Source organism: Leptidea sinapis, chromosome 23 (assembly GCF_905404315.1).
Source record: "Leptidea sinapis chromosome 23, ilLepSina1.1, whole genome shotgun sequence".
Lineage (NCBI taxonomy): Eukaryota > Metazoa > Arthropoda > Insecta > Lepidoptera > Pieridae > Leptidea > Leptidea sinapis.
Genome location: NC_066287.1, coordinates 8702558 through 8726266, shown reverse-complemented (window position 1 = coordinate 8726266; position 23709 = coordinate 8702558). Strand labels below are relative to the sequence as shown.

The 23709-nt window shown below is 33.6% G+C and overlaps 1 protein-coding gene across 1 annotated transcript in view; it reads left to right on the top strand.

The window, feature by feature from the left end:
* Nucleotides 1–20688, top strand: part of LOC126971209 (zinc finger protein 395) — a 73783-nt gene extending 53095 nt beyond the window's left edge. Inside the window, exons 5-8 of the mRNA XM_050817386.1 lie at nucleotides 8634–8731; nucleotides 11763–11921; nucleotides 13474–13561; nucleotides 13859–20688. Coding sequence (XP_050673343.1) covers nucleotides 8634–8731; nucleotides 11763–11921; nucleotides 13474–13561; nucleotides 13859–14020 — 507 coding nt within the window. The 3' untranslated portion in view covers nucleotides 14021–20688. The remainder of the gene's footprint in view (nucleotides 1–8633; nucleotides 8732–11762; nucleotides 11922–13473; nucleotides 13562–13858) is intronic.
* Nucleotides 20689–23709: the final 3021 nt, after the last annotated feature.

Sequence of the window (23709 nt, the reverse complement as noted above, 5' to 3'; positions counted from 1 at the left end):
AATCTAATTCTAAAGCAATACTAAAATATACGCAAATGAATAATTTCTTTACCTACGACATAGTTAATTATTTCTATTTATCATATTATATATTAAGTAGTACATACTTTCACTTGTACTCATTTCTTATCAATTGACACGCAACGATACAAGGTTAGGTGTGTGGAATTTGTTTTAAAATGAGCCTACCTCTTGTTTTTCATTTTTGTTATGTTTACTATAATATATGAAATTATTAGAGAGTAGTATTACCAATATAGCGCGCTCGCTTCCGCAAAGCGGCTACAAGCGTAACTTTGGTTGGCTTTTATTTACGGGCCATATTTTATTCGAAATTTGCCAAAACGTTTATTATAACGACAATTTATTTTGTTGATCACAAGAGGCTAGTTTCAAATTCTTCGTGAAAATTGTATCTATCTACTTTTGACTTCTCTAGCGATTGTCAGTCTAAGCAAATATACCAAAAACTACCATTTCAATTCTTAGCCGATTTTCACTGGATTGGTAGTTTTATCATGTTTGTTATCCAAATGATAAAATGTAGTTATAGCTTTTAAAGTCCATTATGTCAAATACTTTATCGAAAGAATAAAATTGTTACTGCGTTATGGACATTATGAATTTTGGTCTTCATTGAGTGACAATCATGCCTTTGTCTCGTTTAATATATAGCAAATTGTGAAATCATCATCAATACCATTACTAACATAACATTATACAAAGATTGACAAACTATATGCAATATCTATATAATAAAGCAAATTACACTTTTATTGTTCTGTACATAAGGTGTGAAATAAGTTGAAACGACTCGGTAGTAATAGCCGTGCAGGCGTTGTGCAATCGTAAATTAGGTTACATCCAAAGCGACCTAGATACAGCGATTACACGAGCTAGAGTCCTTTGTGTTGTACTAAAGCTAAATAAGGTCACAATTTGAATACAAAGCGTATTAAAGTCTTATCGGATAGATAATAGAGTCCTTTTTACTGTGTAACCGGATTTCGATATGTCCTTTGTTTGAGTTTTTCGACAACGCACACAGGAATGTGGTACAGCCGCACGAACTTCAGTTTTGTTGTCTTTCTGTCTCGCTCTTCGGGTCATCGGCCGACACGCGGCGTCTCCCTCGTTCTAATAACCCCGTAGTATATCGGTAGCACGACTATTAATGTAAGGTATGCATCTACATATTCATTACCTCAAAATATACACTCTATATATACATAATATAATCCCGCTCATGTAATGTTTAAGTATAAAAATACACTATTGTGACCTTTATTTAAGCTGGCAAGTAACATAATATCCTACATGTAGGTATAATAAGTTAAATTAATTATTATAACTTATAATATATTTACAGAAAAGGTAAGATTGCCAGCTTTAGGTGCACACCCTTACCTGCCGACTGTGAACTTAATGATAATACTTACTATTTAAATTTAGAAAGATTGTGTAACTGAATACCGAATCATATTATTATACCGATTATCCAAAAATTAAAAAATATTAATAACTATTTTAAATATATTAATTTGAACCGTTGTAATGTTAAAATGGTTGTGTTTTTCTTGTAGATTAAGTGCAGAAAGGTGGAATTAAAGTACATAATAAATATAAAAAATATACATAAGTATTTATATACAAACCCAGAAATACCTTATATTTTCGTTTATTTGCGTCACAGACAACAGCACATTTGACAGATTCAACAGTTGGCGGATGAAGCTGTTGCAAAACCCTTTATTTTTTAATTCAAATCATATTAGTTCAGCCGTGTTGCACAAACCACCCAAAAAGTTCACGAAATTTGCACATCAGAGCAATGTGGGTGGTTAAAAAGGAAGTTTAGAGCTTAAACAATTTACCAACAAAATTATTGTTAAAAATCTAAGAGATCCAAATTTTTTTACAATAAAAAGTTAAGGGGCGTTATTACAAGACTTGCAACCAAGAATCTCACAGATAAACTAAATTATATTTATATTTTTTAAATATTTGCCCAATAGACGGTTGAACCCTATTTTCCTGAGCGCAAAGGCGTTTCTCGGCAATGTCAGCGGGTAGGTGGAAGCGTTTTTTTAACCGGCATCGTCAGGGCAATGACTCCCAGAGACCGGAGCACTGGCCGTTCTTGACAGTTCAAATGTTTATATCTCGCAGGATCACTTGCTACTTACGGCTAACCACTCATTATTACTTTGTGATTGACTCTTTTTTAAATGAGATGTAATTTGTATAATGTGAAGACATAAATAAGCAAGCATATGGTTTTGAAAAACAATATTTATTTACTTATCTATAAAATTGTGCGTAATTATTAGTATGGAAAAATAAAGGAAATCATAATTTAGTTCCTTGGCAAAAATAAGGCTAAAAAATAAATATTTTATTAAATATAGAACTAGAAATAAAAACTGATGTTTGAAAAGGTTTGTTAGTCTTTTACCTAAAATATTACATTTAATCCAATTGTTTTAAGTTTTCTCAAGTGTTAATTCCGCCAATATTTGTCTTTAAACAATTCGACACGTGTTTCTCCTTTACACGAGGCATCCTCAGGACATGTTGACTCGTCAAACTCTGGAACGAGAGGACTCCTCTCGTTCAGCGAAATACGTGCCGAATTGTTTAAAGACAAATATCGGCGGAATTAGCACTTATGAAAACTTAAAACATTTGGATAATTATAGATTTCCGCAGAGTAACGCCTACTTCAATAAATTTTATTACATTAAACATAAATAAAATCAATGTGAAGATCATTCTTTGCTTTTCGCATTTCTATGCAGGAGGTCTTTACCCCTGAGGTTTTCGCCCGAAGGCCTTTGACCGGACGTTGTAAACTAGAAGAGAAAAAAAAGTTTTCTAATATCCCCAGTGGCGCCAACCTCTATTATAAAAACAGGCATTGGATGCATCGTTGTGAACATAGACGCTTACGATCCCAGCTGTCAGTTAATTATTGTATTATCTATAGGTAAAGTTCATGGCACCTTGATAACAATTCGCAAACCACGTGTAATAATTTTATTATTTTATTACAGTATATTATAAGTTATTATTTTTTTTATTAGTTAAAAGGCAGATAAACTTTGTGTTAAGCATGACAGCTACTCTATTCGTGAAATATACTTCAATTATTGCGTATTTTTGATCCAAGGGTAGATTGCTATGTGACTTTTATAAGGTTACTTACTACCTCAATATTATTTTCATATTAAATAATAAAATATATACACAAACGTATACAAATAATAAATTATTAATATATTTGTCAAATTTATAAATTTTGGCTCACTACAATTCTTCGGTATAAAAAATCATTATGTATGCCAAATCTTACACTTCAATACTAAAATTTAACATCTATGGCGTAACATCGACAAACAATGGCATGTCGAGCTCATCCAATGATGTAATGAGAGGTCCTACGGGTTCAAAAAACTCCCTATTTTCCATGTGAAATATGGTTCATGCGACATCAAATCTGTAACAATAATTGGCACACAATGCTCTCAATATATTTCTTAGTTTACACTTGAAGTGCTGCCAGCAATGTTGACACTGTTTCTCAACCAATGGCGACAGTTTTCATAATCTCTTCACATTGAACCCGTTAGTGTACAAAAAAATAGTCAAAAGCGAGTAAACACTTGCACCGAGTGTTTTATTCTCAAAGTCAAATACACTTTATTCAATTAGGCTTAAACTAAGCGCTTTAATTCATTAAACTTAATCTAACTAATCGTCATTATAAATATTTCTTTTAAATAACTACATCTACAAAAAGTGAGAAGAACATACTTACAAGAAAATTGGTAATGAAAGCACTGAAATATTTTTAAATATTAAATTATAAACTTTCATATTAATATATGTACCTACTTATAGCTTAAATCCATTATACTTTTGGCTGATTCACACGATGAGTTAAGGGGAAATAATGAGGCTCTAGGCCCTGAAGGTGTACGCGGGTTTCAAGAAAAAGTGAAACTGTAACAAGTTGGAACCAGTCGAGGTCGGTGACCACCGAGCTGGCGTCTCTACATTACACGCTGATTGGCGACTCCATCTCCCTACTGACTCATCACCGCATTGTACCTTTGAGTGTTTACCCAATAATAGACGGCATACAAATACAATAGCCTAAACTGTAAATCCGATCGGATTTAGTATACGGCCCATCCAACGGACGCGGTCTGGCACCGGACCATATTCAATGGTATGTCGCATTGTCAATCGCACAAAATTATTATAATTAATGTCCGGACTGTATCAAGTACAACTCCGCGGACCAATTGGTGCGAATGGCCCAGCAGATCGTCGGATGATACGGTTATACCATGTGCTTAGGCTGAAACGAAGAAAAGAACCGTGGCCATTACATTTATGCGGGTGCATTCTTCTTAACGTGCCGTCTCCTTGCGAAGGTTGGCAATCATTAGGGCAATTTCAACTTTCGACACAGCTGCTCTAAATAAAGATCTTGTGCTCTTCCCAAACCATTGGCGCAAGTTTTTAAGCCACGATATCCTTCTGCGGCCAGGCCTCCTCCTGCCTGAAAGGAGTTCATATTTCATGTGCGGGTGCATATTCCCATTCAAATATTTTATTTCGTGAAATGTGCTTAACGTTCCTTTCATTACTCTGTCAGCGTCTCTTGTTCTACGCTTCATTGTACTGGTGTCTCCTTTCGGTAAAACACTTCAAACTGCGTAGCTCACACAGTAGGACTGTTACTGACTCATATGACGCACCGCTATCAACCTTTTGTTAGCTCGTTTGACGAAATTAATAATTCCTGCCGTCGAGTCACTTCATAATATGCTGATTTAGGAAAGCTGTATCCTGTATGTTATTATTATAATAAAAAATCAATATAATCGATTGTAAATTAATTTTTTTAGATATCTGGTGCTATAAACCATTTGACAGGGCTTCAAACTCAGTCAGGTATTTATCATGTGTAGTATGTTCTACAAAAACTGAAAGCTTATAAAAATGAATTTAAAAATCATACAATCCCCTACATCAAACTGTACTTTTTACCTTTGAGAACTTTGAAATTCCTAAGAATGGGAGCAAAAAACTTAAATTGCGTCTGGGACAGAGCGCGGGTAAACGGCCTGGCCGGCTTTTTGATTGGCTACGGTCCGCTACGGGTTGCGCGGGGTATCCCACCTGTGTGTGACGTGTGTTATTAAGGTATCTGTTGTTTTTTGTCATTCAATACTTGAATTTGACTCGAGTGAGATTGTACATTTAATTAATCTTAAGATATCTTTATTATCAGATCACAGTCGAATAATTTATACATAAGCAAGTGTAAAATAAGTCTTACCATCATCATAGGAATTCGTAAATTAGAATTTTATTAAATAAACATTAGTCATAACAACATCATCAACGTAAACAAAAATTATCATTAAAAATGATCATAAAATGAAAACTACTTGGCCAAACTAATTCAATTTTTTATGGGACCAAATGGCAAACATTCCGCATCAAACTAAAGAAGAATGACGAAAATCGGATCATAATTTTGAACTACACTTAATTCGTAGATATAATCACGATTTTGGCTTGAATATATGATGTTTGCATATATTGAAATTATATCTGTTTTGTTAATAGGAAGATTATATTCTTCAGATGGACTAATCATACTATTTGATATTTAACGTAAGTTGCATGATCTATTAACATTATGTTTTTTTTTAATAGTAAGTGATTGTTACTTGTAGGTGTACATAATAGTTCATTGACCTTTCGCTACTTTTCCCCTTCAACATGGGGTACATTCCGCAAAATAATAGCGTTCCTGGTATACTATATGATATATAGAAGGGTGCTATTTCTTTGTACTTGTTATTGCAATGGTCTAAAAATAAGTTAGTCGTAGATACATTCAATACAGAGAAATTTAAACCATATTAATCACCAACATAGCTATACATGTAGCATTTGTGTTTGTAAACACAAATCTAACATCCGTACGAAACATACTTTCAAACACGTGTTTGAGAATGCAAAGGATTGGCCACGTGAACCTAACTGTTGATATTTCCAAACTTAGTTTTCAGCAATGAATAGATCGGTAGGTCTTTAACGTATCAAATTCAATTTCAAATATTTTTATTCAAAATAGCATATGATATCAATTATTGAAAGTCAAAAGCTACAACCCATTCGAAAAATTATGCGTCAGTCCTGAGACGAACGGGCGCAAGAGACTTAATTTTTTTCTTCATAAAAAATAATATTATATTTTACCAACTAACTTACTTATCAAATAAAGCTTTATTATTATTATATATATAAACCTGCATAAATGCCTATGATATTGTTAAATACTTCTAAATTAAATCACTATAATCATATTATAATTTTTTTAATCTTCGGTCTCTAAAACCAGAAGGGTAGATACGTTAAAACAACTTATCTAGCCTCAATATGCGAAGTAAATAAACAGAAGGTCACTCGCATGAGAAACAGCTATGATGCATCTGTACGCGGAAAAGAGATGCAATGAAAACAAATCAATAAGTCATAATGACGTTTCGCCGCAGAAAGAGATCGCTATACACATAGAAGAACAACAAGCGTTTCACTCGAACATGTAGCACAAATATGGCGCAAGCAAAATTGGTCCTAAAACGTAACGGATTACGTCACAAAATTAAATAAAGACGAATCAGGAAGCCAGTAAACATCTTACGTCAGTTTAACAGGTTGTCAAGCCGGTAAGATATTAAAAAACACGCAAGTGTTATTCTTTAGATGACCCATACAGCTCTTTAAACAAATAAATTGTATCGTATTGAATTTTTCACGTGAAAAGACAGGGTAGGTAGGTAGGTAATTGATCACAACGCCTCATACTCTCTTGTATACCAGATGACCAGAGTAACATCATGTAACGTATATGTACTATTCTAATCGAAACTAGTAACTAAAGTAACTGAACCCAATTGGGAACAAATATTAAATAATGAAGAACGCCTTAACCACTTGAATTCAGTCTATTTATTGCACTTAGCTCCAGATGCTAGATGTCGGCCAAGTCGTATTAAATCATTAAATGCACTCATATATAAAACATAACTACTGCATAGCATCCAATAATATCTACAAACGCCTGCAGTCCATAATCTAGCACACATACAAAAGTTCCGGCACGTGTAAGTGTACGGATAGCACACACAGAAATCAGGGTCGCTACTAGATTTTATATTGTTATAGTATTATATTGTAGAGCCAACTCTTGATCATGTAAGTACAATAGTTACTCTGCTATTTATATAAAAAAAACTCAAATACTTAAGTATTATTTATTCAAGCAGGCATAGTATAGGCTACGATTGAATCGTCAATTTAGTTTGATTTTCTTTTATGAATCTATCGTATTTGCGGAAAAAGGAGAGCCCGTAAAAAGACGATAAAATCAACAACTCTTTTCATTTTTTATATTAATAGTTCTTTTTAATTTAAAAAAAATATTCATATGATCGAAAACAAATCGGGCATCACAATGTTCCGTTTTGCAAAGTTCTGTGAAATGGAACTGATTGTCACCAGCAAATAGGATACTAAATTTCTGTGGAACGTGTTCACAAAATAGAAGTAGTAAAGTAAGCCTTGGGGAATTATTGAGGGCGGAAAGTAGGTCATTGGTGCAACTAGGGTTCGGCCCTCCTGAAACTGTAAACCAAGCCCGCCCTGTTTTCGCGTGAACGTATAACAACTGCGTATATTTGTCAAAGTATAGAGATATATAATCCTTTGTTACTTATTCTATGATTGTTTCATTAATATGTGTTACTTATCTTTACTTCTGTTTAATCATGTTGGAAAAGATTACAACTAAATAGTATTCTTTAAAAGTTTATTATCTTAATTAACAACCAACGACATAACAACGTAAAATTATAAGAAATTTCCTTGTTAAGTAGGTCATACCTTATTGAATCATCAAACTGTCCAAAAGTTATTAACAATGCGTTTATGAGCAATGGGTGCGTCGTCCTCAGTTGAATCATATCCTCCGGGTACTATCCAAATATTATGACTTAGCTCACATTAAATAATATTTAACATTTCTCCGTATAAAAGATGGTCGCAACCTTCGTGGAACCCTTGGCCGTGCTGTATGACCTAGATCTCCCCCCCCCGCCCTCTCCCCTGCCCCTCTGACCTAACCTAGTTTTAAATGCACTTGATATTGCTGTAGTTAGCGACTAAATCGCTCGGTATTATATAACCCATTTCGTGTCCCTGGCACGAACGACGTTGCACGAGCCAACTGTAGCTATAGTTCTACGTTTTAATTAAACAAGAGCGTATTCATAATCGTTTTGCATTCGTTGATTGCAATTTTTCTTTTTTTTTTGATATTTTGTTCTTGCAGCGTTTTAAGTGGTTATACATACGTGACATTCACTACCATGGGCGTGGTTCATGTGTAAGGATTGCACAAGTAAGTGTATGAGGCACACAACATCAAGGCTGTGGCCTAGAATCGACTTTGCGCTCGTTACCTTCCTATGTACTATTACGTACATAATACGCTGTTTCCTTCTTACGTTCCGTATCACATGTATATACAATGTGTCCTTTGGTTTCAGGTCAACAGTATTGTTTTCGAGTGTACTTGGAGGGGCTGTGGCTACATCACACACACTTGCATGTCCATTGAGTCTCACATCAGGCAGTCACATTTAGGGTGTGTATTCTGTTTATCTATTATGCTTTGTCGCAAACGACTGTTCTGTATACATAGTGACAACTTTCGCATTACTGTATATTGATTTTCTTTAAATCTGTGTATAATTGTAGGATATAAAAATTTTGCAACTTGTGCAAAATGAATTATCCAACAAGTCTCAAAGAGGATCTAAATACTACGTAATAAGAGGCGGGATTGCCTAACAAAAAAATGAAATTTAGTTTAGTATGAAACGTGCAGTCATTTGACATAAGTTTGAAATAGTAGTAATAACCATAACGCGATTGTCCGCGAATTATAATCCGGTTAAGTGTGAAAGCGAACAGTTGCTTATAAAGTAGTGGATTTCTGCTATCTCCATTTTTTACAAGATTATTGTCGTCATCTGTCCATCTGTCAAGGAGTGCACGTTTCATACGATCGATTGAATCGCTTTTTTCTTAGAGAGTTTCGCTAGATTGACAAGTCTGGCCATAAAGATTATTACAGCTTAAAATCTTCTAATTTTAATTATTTTGAATTCATATTTCTAACGCGCTTATGATGTTAGAAACTTCAATCATTTACCGGCATTTCACACATTTTATCAACGACATTAAATTAGAATAACAGATTGGTAAACGGAAACATAATTGCAGTGATTGCCTTGCACAAAGTGTCTAAAAACAATGTCTACAGTTAGTGAGACTGACTAGATCAAATCGCTTCTCTCGTAGCAAGCATTTTTCGTATCGATGCGAGTTTAAATTACAGAAATTTCGTTTTCACTGATGATAAAATATAACAATTGTAGAGCATTACGACAAGCAACATGGCAAAGTGTACGCTCCTAGCCCCAAAGAAGCTTGAAAAGTGCAAAATTGTCAATATTCTGCGTCAGTCATGGTGTGGTTCACCTTTTTACTTGATCCCACAGCTTCAGTTTTAAAGGAGTGATGTGTATCAAGAGACTGTCTTTGATCGCGTTGTGAACCCTCTTAGCAATAGGCTTTTCCTTGGACTATCCAGTAAGACTGCACACGGCCCTAGTTTAGCCCTTAATTGAACCTCTTGGACTACAAATCATCGATTTCAAAATCACGTCACGACAGCATCGATTCCCTTAAGAATCCTCTAGAGTCTGCTGTGGCTAAATTTCCTATGGAAACAGTGGATAAATCCTATAGGTTATTAGTGGCCGCATATATTAAAAACCTACGTTATCGTCATTTCAAATAGAATTATTTTTCGTTTATTTATATGCCTTTACTAAATAAATACATCTAAGTTGTATTAAGATTACATTGCGTCAAAAAAATGCATTATTATTTGCAACAGAACTTAAGGCTAGACCCAGATGCTATGTAAATATTTGGTTGAGTAAAAAAGTCTCTATTAAGCTTTCAAGCTTATACATTACAATTAAATATTTACTTAAGAGACATCATTCGTGATGTAGGCTTTATCTGACAATATTTTGACACAGTGCTTAGTGCCTTAAAAGCTCGCATCGTCAAAAATACCGTAGGATAAAGCGATGGAAAAAGTTTTAAAGTCTAACGTCAGCCTTTTTAATAAATAAATATTTCAGATGTAATAACTTGTTTATAAGTGACTTCGCCAGCGAACATTTTGGCATATTGTTTCAATTACTTTTTTGTAACGAAACAAACGTTTATTGTAACGGGAAACATGCCACAATACTTTAGTGAATACCATATTCAAACCGGTTTCAACAATAACAACAAACGAAAATTCTAAAAGCCATTTTTTTGTTCTCTCTTACATAAGTACAAAATATAAATTGTTATATTTCCTTTGATTAACGCGAGTGTTACACATTTAAATAAAACACTTATTGCGTACAAGTTACAATTTTATTATTATTTCAGTTAACCCGACGTTTCGAGACCTTTCCTGGTCGCGTTTCTCGAAACGCCGCGCCGGGTTAACTAAGATAATAATAAAAAAAAATATGCAAAATGTAATCAAAATTACCACAGTTATTATTTTAATCCTTTAAAAAGTGTTTTACATAATATGTAATTGTTTCTAATTAGTACTATGTGTTATTCGACTGCAAACCTTTACAGAGAATATGGGTAATAATATGATTGATCATCTGACAAGAGCTCAGTAAACCAGACCCGGAACGTACCGGCGACATTCAAGGCTTAAAACATTGTAGCCTATGAGCTCCTACTCCAAGCCCTTTTTAACGAATACTGATACAAGGTCGACCTCTGTACCACATTAACGTTTGGCGCTTGGCTTATTGAGATTTGAATTGAGCGTGAAAACTCTGATACAGTACATATATCAATCAGCAACAACAAAATGTAGTATATATATATATAGTTTGTAGGAAGAAATGTATTTTGAATTATATCACGTTGAATTATTTTTTTGAAGTCATTAAATCTTTAAGCTTGCTGTGCTCGATTATGTAAGGCTCGTGAACAAAATTTACCAAAGTAATTAGTATTAGTACACAATTATAATTATATAATTGGTTAAATATTGGAATATAAAACAAAAAATAGTTCATATTATGTACCTCGCAAATAGTGAAATTTTTACTTCTTTCGTGTAGTCTATGCGCACACAATATTTTTTTTGAACGAGCTCTTTGGAATTACCAAATTCGTCGGACTTCAATAATATTTTTTTTATTTTATCATGTACACGTTCAGGACCGTATTTTGTCCTTAGCTTTATATTTATACGTTAATTATTAAGCCGGCTAGATTATTGGTACCACAACGGCGCCTTTTTCTGCCGTGAAGCAGTAATGTGTAAATATTATTGTGTGTCGGTCTGAAGGGCGCCGTAGCTAGTGAAATTACTGGGCAAATGAGACTTAACATCTTATGTTAAGGAGACGAGCGCAGTTGTAGAGCCGCTTAGAATATTTGCAATATTCAAGAATCCAGAGCGGCACTGCATTGTAATGGGTAGGGCGTATCATTTACCATAAGCTGAACGGCCTGCCCGTCTTGTCTCTAATATCATAAAACATAATAATAATAATCTACTATATTGTTTAAAGGCCAAAAAAGGAAGGTGAGAGCGACCATGAGGAAGAGTTTTACTACACCGAACGTGAGATCTCCGTCCCAGCACCTCCTCCCACTCTCTCACATCGGGACATGTGCCGCCCGCCGCATGAGGATCCTGACTACCAGCGTCAAATTGTTGGATCTTATCGGTAAATACCTCAATATCCATTCCTCCTCTATTTTTGACCCTAAGGAAGATTTTTGATACAACCAATGGATTTATTAGACTTTGTCGATATACAGTTTGTCAATGTGTGCGGCTGTTTGGTGCTAGGTTACTTACAGGTATGTTTCAAAATGATATTTTGGAAAATTAATTGATTTTGGTTAGTTGTGTATTTTTTTTTTTAATTTTTTTTATTCATTTAATGTTGCGCTTGTAGCGCCACGCTGCATAGCGAACGAAGGCGTATGGAAGATAACGAATTATGAAAGAGGCGGCTCACCAAAGATGAATGAAAGGGATGGTGACCATTTTTTGTTTCGGCTTCCGTTTGACGCTGTTCTTTGCTAGACAAGGCCTGATATAAATAAGACTGGCCGCACACTAGAGAAACATTTTGACATGACATGCAAATAGTGTCATCAGAGGTCTTACTTTAATTACAATATATATAATTTTAAGAGACAAGGCAATTTTTAAATTTACCATGTAACAAAACCATTAATTACCAAGAACCTACGTATGGAATACAAAATGCAAGTACATCGAAGTAAATTTATCTTCTACATCTGTTTATTATTGTGTGTCGCGCCACAATTTATACGCCACAAATGATTGTCGGGTATGCCCAAATTGCCCCACACACGCAACAATCAATTTCAGGAATTCAAAGATGACAATTTCGGTGCATAAATACCGTCTACTACATGGTGTGTCAATGTCATGTTATTTTTTTAATCATTTATTACATGACAGAAACATATCTACGTTTTGATCGGTAGGTAGGTACAGTATTTCGTGATTACAACACTAGCAACGCCATTAGGTAGTAGTGGTACTCGACATTAGTATGTCGAAGATTACTTTCTACTATAGCCAATATTACACCTAAACTGAGTATACTTTCAACCAAAACAGTTCGTAGTCCGTTGCCCAATTTATCATAGCAACGTTTAAAAAACTGACCATACGTCAGTGATGTGTTTCTTTAAAAAAAAATAAGCAACATGGATGATGATGTTTTAGAAAGCTTAAAATCGGAAATAGCTAGCCTAAAGGCATGTACGAATTCGGTACAGCCTGACCATCAGTTCTTCCGGTGGGCGCCGCGCAGCAATTGTCCCGGCGTCTAAATCGGTACGTTCCAGACGACACAAATAATAATGTGACATACCATCGAATATGGTCCGCTACCAACTGCCGCTACTAATAAAGGAATCAATTTTGAGAAAATAAATGCCTTTTATGCCTTTTTCCGGACCACGTTCGATGGTTCGGCCGTACTTAATCCGATCATGTGTTTAGGCTATTAGTTTAACATTATGCCACGCGGTCAGAGCTATCTAGTTGTCAACTGTAGCTAAAAATACACGACAGTGATAGAAAGAGAATAGCTATAGAACGATTTTATCTTGACTAGGCCCACAGTGCAGAATGTAGTTACATAATTACCTACAGCTGGCGATAAACAAGAACGTAGCTAATATAAATACGTATTTTTGAAGATATTTTTACTTCATTATCTGTGTTTGCTTCAGGCAAGGGCTTCTCTCAACCATGCAGAATAGTTCGGCGAGGTCCATAAGCATTCCCGTCACTCATTCCTGGTCAACCTCACATTCACCGGTAATTATACTTAATATTTGAACATCATAATAATTATATGCATAATACTAAAAAATTAAAAAAAAACATTTAGCTCACGATATCAATGATGTGCCTACAAATTTAACCTTAAAACTGGAATAGTTCCACATAAACTGCGTTTTTTTTTAATGTTGGGTCTTTGTATCAGCTGAATTAATTTGTTATACAATTCTTAGATCCCAGAGATTTGAGACTCACAAAATTTTGCCACCAGCTAGTAATTTGAAGGTTCATGCAACACGAATGACACCTAATACTATTTAATTTATATTGCAGAAACACATGAAGATTTCAGGTGCGAACGGTTCCCCGGGAAGTCCGGGACGTCGACCCCGCTCAGACAATAAAAAGTGCCGCAAGGTTTACGGCATGGAACAACGGGATCAGTGGTGCACTCAATGCAAATGGAAAAAGGCGTGTACGCGCTTCGGTGATTAGCGTTTACCGACACGGTCGCAACCACCACGTGTTGTGTCGAATCCATAGACATTCTGCTCCGGCAATGATTCCTGTGAGGACAATTAATCGCCACCGAAAAGTATTCCTGCACCAAGTTGTAGCGAGTAACGTTGAACGGAAATAATTTTACTTTAAGATATATACGGAGTAATACTAGATTTATTATAATGTTTGAGGGAGACATATTTTTATTCTAAATGTGCTATCGAACACGTGTTTTGACGATACAAACGCGTTTGCCCACGTATTTATGCAGTGCAGATTGCCTTATAAAAATATCTACGTGAATCGTTCTCGGTTGAGACTGTGAATATTACTTTTAGGTATTTAGATTTACATTTAGACTGACGTAATGCAGTGTGAAAACGTGTCTTTGCTTCGTAGCCCTATCACTGGAATAGTTAATATCGCTATTTTGTTACTACGTTCACTTTCAGCTTTGCAATAGTTTTGAGATAGAGTTTTAGAGCCCTGATACTTAACAAATATTTTTTATAGTAGCAAATATTTTTGTAACCACATACTTCAAAGTTTATAAATTCAAAAGTATAAAGTAAGATATGTATTCTCAATTCTTTAACGTGAAATTCTTTGGCTTGATTCTGTCACAAAATTTAAATCGTAAATAAATCAGATACTGAAGGTAATCGAGCAAATTGTAGTTGCGCTATTGGTACAGGTTCCTAAATATATCAGACGGCTATTTTTCGTTATTGTGTCAGTAAATTCCGTCCATATCTCAAAGTGCGCCTTTAACAGAACTATTTCCTCGTTTTCACACTGCTGTATCAAAAACGTTCACATTTTAAGTCGACTTGGCATTCCAGTCGCGATTTGGTCAGTGATATATCACTGCTTATTTGTATGCATTGACTGAATAATTAGATATCGTAATAATTATAAGTTTTCTCAGGTTTTACTAAAAGACTACACAATGTTAGAATTAAATTTTATTACATATCTGTTGGTAAACACGTCGGTTCAGTCGGACAGATAATACTCAATTGTATTCCGCTTAAATGCTGTTGTAAGGTACTTGTAAGCCTGGAGAGAAGACGAACATCGGATTGACAAGGAGCGGGTGAACAAAGTAGGGTAGAGACCACAGTAAAATGAGAATAATATCGCTTAAAAAGCTATCCGGTCTGAACACAAGTCGTAACACTAAAATTGCACTGAATTTAGATACCGGTGATAATGCGCTGCAACTTCAGACCGGATTATTAATTATTATCTATACCACCGATAACTATCAAGTGTCAATTACTATTTGATGATGTTTCCTACACAGTTTTTTTTATGACAGGTTATGGTAAATGTTTGTAAAAATTAAATCCGGGAAAGTTGATGACATGTTAGTTTTTGTTTTATATCCTGAATCAGATATAAAAAGCTACTGTTATTGTGGTCTTTACTATTTGTTGTGGTATAAATCGGATTGAGATAATTAGTAAGGAGTTCGTTGAGAGGTATGAGAAAATCAAAGTGAAAAATCTATTATTCTTGATGGTTCAGGAACTCTTTGAGTGCTTTAGATGGGTGTCATGTTCGAGAACAATAATTGCACTTTTCTGGTAAAGTGTTATATCAAGTGAATGACTTATGTGTTATTAAAGTGGACTATCAAATTATAGGACGCTCAGTTTGATACGGAAGTCGGAACAACATTGCGAGATGCAATATTATTTATTATATTATATTAAAGTATTATTATTAAATGTATTTTGTACATAGATAACTTTATTGAGAATTATATTAATATATTCTATTCAAAGAAAGCAATGTGTACATATAAATTTTTATTCTTAGATGTTGATATTGTTACTTAATGTGATGGTTGAAGTCGATAAATTTTATAGTGACGCTGTGTGTGTTATAATACGTTAATTCTAGATTTTAAGCATAATTTATAGGGGAATCTTAAAAATCGTGTCTTATGCTATAAATAGGCGTGGTGGTACTAAAGCGCGATATTCGTGTGTTTATACAGTTACAAGTTACCGTAGAATACATCGACGAAAATTTCAGCTTAATATTAAATATTATTTAGTTAAAAGTGCCAATTACAGATTCGCTGCATCTGAAGTAAGCGAATAAGTTTGTTCATTTTTGTAGATTTTAAAAGAAATCTAACGCACATTTACAGATAGTTATAGCTACGATCGTACGTATAGTAATAAATCGTTACAAAATTTAAGTAAGCAATTGAGAGCTTTCTATATTCTAAATTTATATCATATATTGAAATTTTTTGAAGATATTGAAGCCTTTGATTGGTACAATTTGAAATTGTGTGTACAAAACGAGAATTGTAACGATTTGTAAAGAAAATTTAATATTTCATAATCTTGCCAATAAACAAATTTAATGAAACAGCAATTTAACACGCCAAAGTTTACGTGAGACCTAAATTAGGAGTGCTTTTGCTCCACCTTCTCACACTGCGTAACTAACTTTGACAGCAGAGGAAAAGTGATAAAATGGAGAGCTAACCATCATAAATATTTTTTGCCCATAAACCTAACGGGGGCTTTTCTTGTAAATAATCGAGTATATTGAGAAATGATTTAAATATTGGTTTAAGCTGATGGTCATCTCACCAATGCTCTAAATAAATTAAACTCAAATAACTTTGACACATACCTAGTACTGTTATAAACTGTTAATCAAATTTAACTCGGCCCGCGTCTTTGGACTCTGTAAGTGCACCCATTTGAAGTCTGAAGTTAATTTTGGCGAGTTAGTAGTTAAAACGAAATATCTTATATTAAGGATTGGTCTCCGCTGCGCTCCAAATAGATACCGCACTACCTAAGAACAATAGCTTTTTATTACTGCAACTATTACATGCTCGTGTGCGTGGCATCTTTCAAATTTTGTAACATACGCTTCGTGTTTTTTACATTGAAATTAATAAAATACAAAATACTTACTGATGATATGTGATCCCAGTGTCTTTCTTATTTCTCGTCTTATTATTTTTACAAAGTTTTACTACGCAACCCGGCATTTTAGTTTTGATTAGTAGCAAAGTTTAACAGAACATGTGCCACGTCAACGTCACATTGTTCGAGGCTGCCTCGAGAACGACCACTTGCGCGTAGTATTAGTTGCCGCCCTTTGTGACTACGCCTGCGGTGTCTGATTGGAGCGCAGCGGAGACCAATCTTTAATCTAAGCGAAATTTATTTGACGTTACGTACCTGTATGTTGTACCAAATATTCCATTTCCCCAAGGTAACCAACGATTTCTTATAGTGGTTGTGATATATAGATCATTACAATGATAGGGGAAACTTAATTGAATTCCGCAGGAACCAAACCAAATTTTCAGTTTTAGAGTAAGGCAACAACTCAGCTAGCAATTAAATAACTGCCATATTTTAAGGACCTAGATATAACAGCGATTAGTTATAAAAATAAAAATATATCATAGAATTATCATACGTTTAAGCTGAAGTCATGATGTACTAGGTTTTTAATAATAATTCTAAGTACAACACCGAAATTTTAACTTCTACTGAGAACTTTTAATTATATTGTGCTGGATCTTCCCCTCATTCTAATTTCAAATTTGAAAGAAAACCTTTTTTCGTCTATATTATTTGGGTGTCTATACTTTTTCTTAACTGGCTAAAAAGGTTTTACTGATACACAAATAGCCAGATGGTGCTTGAGTTCGCACAGCTCGCCAGTCGCTGAATCATAAATCGATCTCAACTTTCATGAAGCTATTAGATTAATTTTCTACAAATATAATAACTAAATCCTATCCCATTTTCTTATTTGATATTTTAGTAAAGACATTTATTTACTTAGGTCAATTGAATTTTGTTAGGTTCGTATTTTTTAATTTATTTAGCCAAATTTGCTCAATGTTGTATACACTCAACACCAAAGTCATAATAAGAAATTTATATTTTATCTAGCAGTACAAAGAAAGAATAAAGGCAAAATATATGTTATATTTTTTATTTTGCTTATAGCTTGCCGACTTAACGTGGGCTCGTGTTCAGTGCCCATTTTATTAATTATAATAGCATACATAATTCACCACCATGATATTATTACATAACATAATAGAAGAAAAATACATGAACGCTAGTCCAGTCTAAGTCTTCTTGAATAGCTGGATTTCTTATTTAGATTATTTTTCAGAGTGTATTTTATTTACATATTTTGTATAACTAGGAACCGTCTACATAACCACAGAACAGTTTAAAGAGATCTCTTTTACCTGTTCTGTGAATATAACCTTATGTAGCATTAGGTATTATTTTTACCCATAGACTAAGATAGAGTAAGTATCTGTCTAATAATTAATTCATATTTCGATATCGTACTTAGCCTGAGGTTGATTTTTATTCATGATAGATTTATATAGACATTTAGCCATGTATTGCTTTCATTTCGCGATTCAATCGAATATTTTCCAGTATTATAAATTCTTTCGTAAATGCTGAATGTGTCTAAAATTTGCCTTAAAGAGTTTATCATCTAAACATATTCTATTGCTGACATGTTAAAATCATACACAATAAAAAGATTGCGCATGTAAATATGTACATTATTGTACCTTATCATAGATATATCACAATTTCTTTTCGTACGATAGAATAGGTACCTACTTGGTCTAAATAATATCCTGCTGTTTTAGAATCGTAAGTTCAAAGACCGTTCTAAGTAGGTATAACTAAATTCCAATGCTACTTCTTATCAATGATGCAAGAAATAATACATCTTTTCTTATTCATATTCTATACTTTTTTTTATATATGAGAGGGGGCAAACGGGCAAGAGGCTCACGGGATGGGGACCTATTCCTATTCGGATACCTATTCTGTTATTCTTATTTTATCATCAATCGTTTCCATTACCTAGGCATTTCATTGCACCTATTATCTAAGTATTGTTTTTTCTGTATTCATCTCGTTATTGTGGGCAATAAGCTTTCTGAAAATATGTCTCCTGTTTCCTAAGTGATAACATAAGACCTATGTAAATATCAGTGTATTATGTAAGATTTATAACCTAAATTTTCTTTTTCTTCTTTCACATGTACATCACTATCATATAACGCCGAATATAGCAGTTTACATTTAAGACATTTCAACTTCATATTACGTTGTTAATTATTATTAATTAAAGTAATAATAATTACTTATATCCGTTTGAATTTTCAGTAATTATATGTGGTGCTTAATTTGTTACGGATTTATAGAAAGTACACTGAGCTATTGATTTTTATCAATAGCTCAGTGTACTTTCTATAAATAGGTAGGTAGGTACATGATGACAACCTCATTCGATAATTTTAGAAGATAACCATAAATAATACCTATGGAAGGTGGTACTGTTTTATTTTTGAATTTTTAAATCAATCATCACAGACAACGAATTATTTATGTCTATGCTGTTGATTAATTTCAAACGTCAATTAATTATTAATTATTATTTTCATTTAACTCAGAAAGTTTGCAAATCTTTTATACTTACAACAAAAATTTCTGAAGAACTCTTTTTAATAAAAAATTAATTATGTATCCCACCATTTTTCAGCTATTCAAAATTCTTTAGTGCTCCAGAATAGAGTTATTGCATCATGTTTAATAGTTACCAGTAGATCTAAGGACTAAAATATATATAATGATAATATTGATCAATAAAATTGTATTGTTTGTTTACAAATAAGTTTGCTTGGGTAAGCATATCCAAAAGCGTTGTCAATATCACAGCAGTTTTTACCGACACTGTCAGCATCGGATATGTCAATAGTTTTGGATGACATTCAATCTACAATATTCTCTTTGTTCATTTTGTAGCAATAAAACATTCGTGGAATAAATGAGAGAAGGTAGAAACTGGCTGGCAGTTGATCTACTGTGATATTAATAATCTATTTATTAATCTTTAGAGTACTATTATTTATAACTTTACAATGTTGAATATTAATTATAATTGTAAGTTGGTTATACTTTACAGAATTAGGTATAGATAGAGTTATTTTGTATTGTACCTATGCGAAGGTCCAGAATGTGTTCCGAAGATAGTTGAATTATTGAAGATATATTTAATTGCAGTAATTTTGTTTTATATATTATGATTCCGGCGTTAAACATCACAAACTAGATTTCGTTTGGATGTAGGTACCATATAAGCTCTCTATATGACTAATTGCTATGGTTTGTGTAAATTTTTAATCCCAATAATGTCAAACGCTATCCCAAAACTTTAATACGTCAACTCAAGCTAAGACATTATTGACTATTACAAATCACAATATAAATAACACTTAATTTTAACGTAGTTCTTGGCTGCAATTAGACGTTTTGTCTGGTTTATTATACCTCAATAAGATTAGAATGAATTTATGTATGAGAAAAAATATCGTCTAATATATTATTAGCTATATTATATTTTTTAATCTTCCAACCTTGTCGCATTATTTTTCCGATCCTTTGTTCAATTGTCGCGAATAGGTGAATGAAAAATATGTGTGCAATAGTTTTTAATTGAGATTAAATAAATGGTAAATCTTTTTTAGTTCCAAATAATGTGTGAAAAATGTATAGATCTTTTAATTTATTTAATGATGTTATTGGTATATATTATAATATTTACAAATATATAAACTTAGATTCTAAAAACTTTTGTTTTAATCAGCGGTAACAATTCATATTTGACGGTATTGTACCACCGTCGAAAAAAATAATTAAGGTCTCCGGATTTGTATGTTATTTCTTCATTCTGATTCATGAAGCGAAGATCCTCAACTCTCTCATCTAGACTTACTGGAGCTCCTCAACTTTTGTAAGCTATGGCAACATCGCAGTTCGCAAATCATCGAATGAACAGCATAATGAAGCACCTGATCATATTTATGAGCAAATCCTTGCGCAGAAACCGTAACATTTTAACAGGCGCAAACAATTTATATGCTTACAATCCTTGTTATTGATTAATAGTCTGTATAAATGTACCTATGCAAAAAAGTACAAGCTATAAGAGTATCACTTCTGAGTTTCGTAAGTCTCATGCCGTAATATTGTAAAGAAAAGCGATCGTTCAAAATAGGTCTGGAGTGTTAACTATATCCAACAGCAAATATTGGCAACCTATAAATAAGACTAAAGGGTGTGTCTAACAGTAGTAGTGTTCATACTTCATACCTCCAAATGCTATATTTTCACCATAAAACTTCCCTAAAACTGCCTTGTTTGCATATTTTCTGCTTACCCTTCGCCAACCGAAAACTCAAGCCAAGCGTAGGTACCGGTCGAGAGGCATGGTTGCTAGCAATTGGGCATGATTCTAATTCAGAGCTAATTTAGACATGGCGCATTTTTTACAAAAACACCCATGTCGATTTCTTTATTAATATCGCAGATAATAAGCTTTCAAATCCAGCCACTTAAACAAATTGTAAAAAACAGTCAGCTTGGTGTGAAATTTGACATTAACAAAAATACTTATATTGCAGAAGTCAGCCTACCTGTATGGCTGTTTTTAACAAATTTCAAAATGTTATAGTATGCAGTTTTCAAGTTACGTAAAAAGCAGCTAGTCTATTATGGCTGTTTTCTGTCAAATAGATATTTATTATTAAGGGTAGATGGCTTTTTTCAACACCATCCTGGCTGTTATGTTAAATATTACTTATTTTATAACACGATCTTAATTAATGTTGAGTAGTTCTACTTTATTTTACATGATCAATGTTCAGGCGTCTAAAAACGTGCACGGTGGTACTTCACAACGCGTCAATATATTAGTTATAATAAAATATCTCCTTCGCTAAGTGTATTGTTAAAGTAAGACTGCCGTATCCTTATTCGTTCATTCCGTTTAGTGATTATCTCACCGAACATTCCAGGCTTGTCCGTGGGTCGCTAGCCGTCCGGTACTACTTCAACGATCGATGCAATCAGGTATAAAGCCAAATTACTTCGAATGCTGTAAGCTACAGTTTTTTAAGAAGTTCTTTTCCAGCAAATATAACAACAAACCTAAAATACCAAAGAAAGATACGTGTAATATCTGCGATACATTTCGAATCGAAATAATAAATGCAGGAAGTAGCGATGGGGATGTTAACTCCGTAGAGACATACCCAACATAAATCTTCATCAGGCCGAAAAGAGCAAGATTTCAATTAAAAAAAGATATGAACCTAGATAAAATTTAAAAAAAAATCGAAATTATATATTCGATTTTTGGACTGGAGTACTTATTTAAAATGATAATATCAAACAAATTGTAGAAAACGGTTTAATGTAAGTACTCGTTAATTACAATAGAAGTTTCTTATAAAGAATGAATGCGAGCAACCACCATTACGTGTCTATAAAATCAATGTGACAGATCCAACCACAACATTGTGGGTAATGTTACAAAAATATTGACGCGTGTGAAGTACCGCCGTGCACGTTTTGTAAAATAAAGTAGAACTACGCAACATTCATTAAGATCGTGTTATAAAATAAGTAATATTTCACAAAACAGCTAGGATGCTGTTGAAAAAAGCCAACTACCCTTAATAATAAAAATATCTATTTGACAGAAAACAGCCATAATAGACTGGCTGCTTTTCACGTAACTTGAAAACTGCATACTATAACATTTTGAAATTTGTAAAAACAGCCATACAGGTAGGCTGAATTCTGCAATATAAGTATTTTTGTTAATGTCAAATTTCACACCAAGCTGACTGTTTTTTACAATTTGTTGAAGTGGTGGATTTGACAGCTTATTATCTGCGATATTAATAAAGAAATCGACATGGGTGTTTTTGTAACTCATTTTTTGAAAAAATGTGATATGCCTGTTTTCTGCATAACTAGATCGAATTAATTATCTTAGTTCTACAGAAAAGTATATAGTTATATCTATATATATATATAGCATATCATGTCTATCTAAGAAAAACATAGTGCATCCAAATTATTTCACTAGACATTTTAAAATTATTTAAGTTATAAGACGTGTAACATTACAATTATACCACTCTGAACTTTCGGCTAGAAACCTCGTTGCTATTGTAAGTCACGTGACCTTATTAGAGCCAAAGGTAACGCGGCAAGCAAGAACGCAGTCAGCTGCCGATAAGCTCTCTCTCACACTACGCCTTGCCTATAGCGCTACTCACTCGCACCTATACATAACTTATTAGATCACCTGGCAGGTAGAAAGTCCCACTAAAATGACCTGTCTTTTTGGGAATATTATTATTGTGTCATAAATAATGCCCTATAAAAATTTCAAGTTGCCTCAAATACATTTTTTACATATTTTTGCACGCGCCTAGCAATGTAAAAACCCCGACTAAATTGTCTGGCATATTTTTTTTTTATTTTGTAAACATAAAACTACAATATATATAAATTGCATGTTGGCTCAAAAATATTTTTTGACAAAAAAAAAATATATTTTTAAAAATTTAGGGGTTTATTTAGCCCCACTACTCACCAGCCAGGTCTGCAGTTCTGAGTTGGGGTATATCAGGAGAGGTATAGACCAAGTTTTCAGCTTGCCTCAAATACCTACCCAAAAATTGGTGCCAGCTCTCCTGCTAATGTCAAATTCAATAGTTCATTCTATGACGGCTTAAAGGTCTCGTGACCAGAGCATAAAATCTTATAAAAAAAACCTATCTTGACGTTTGTGACGCA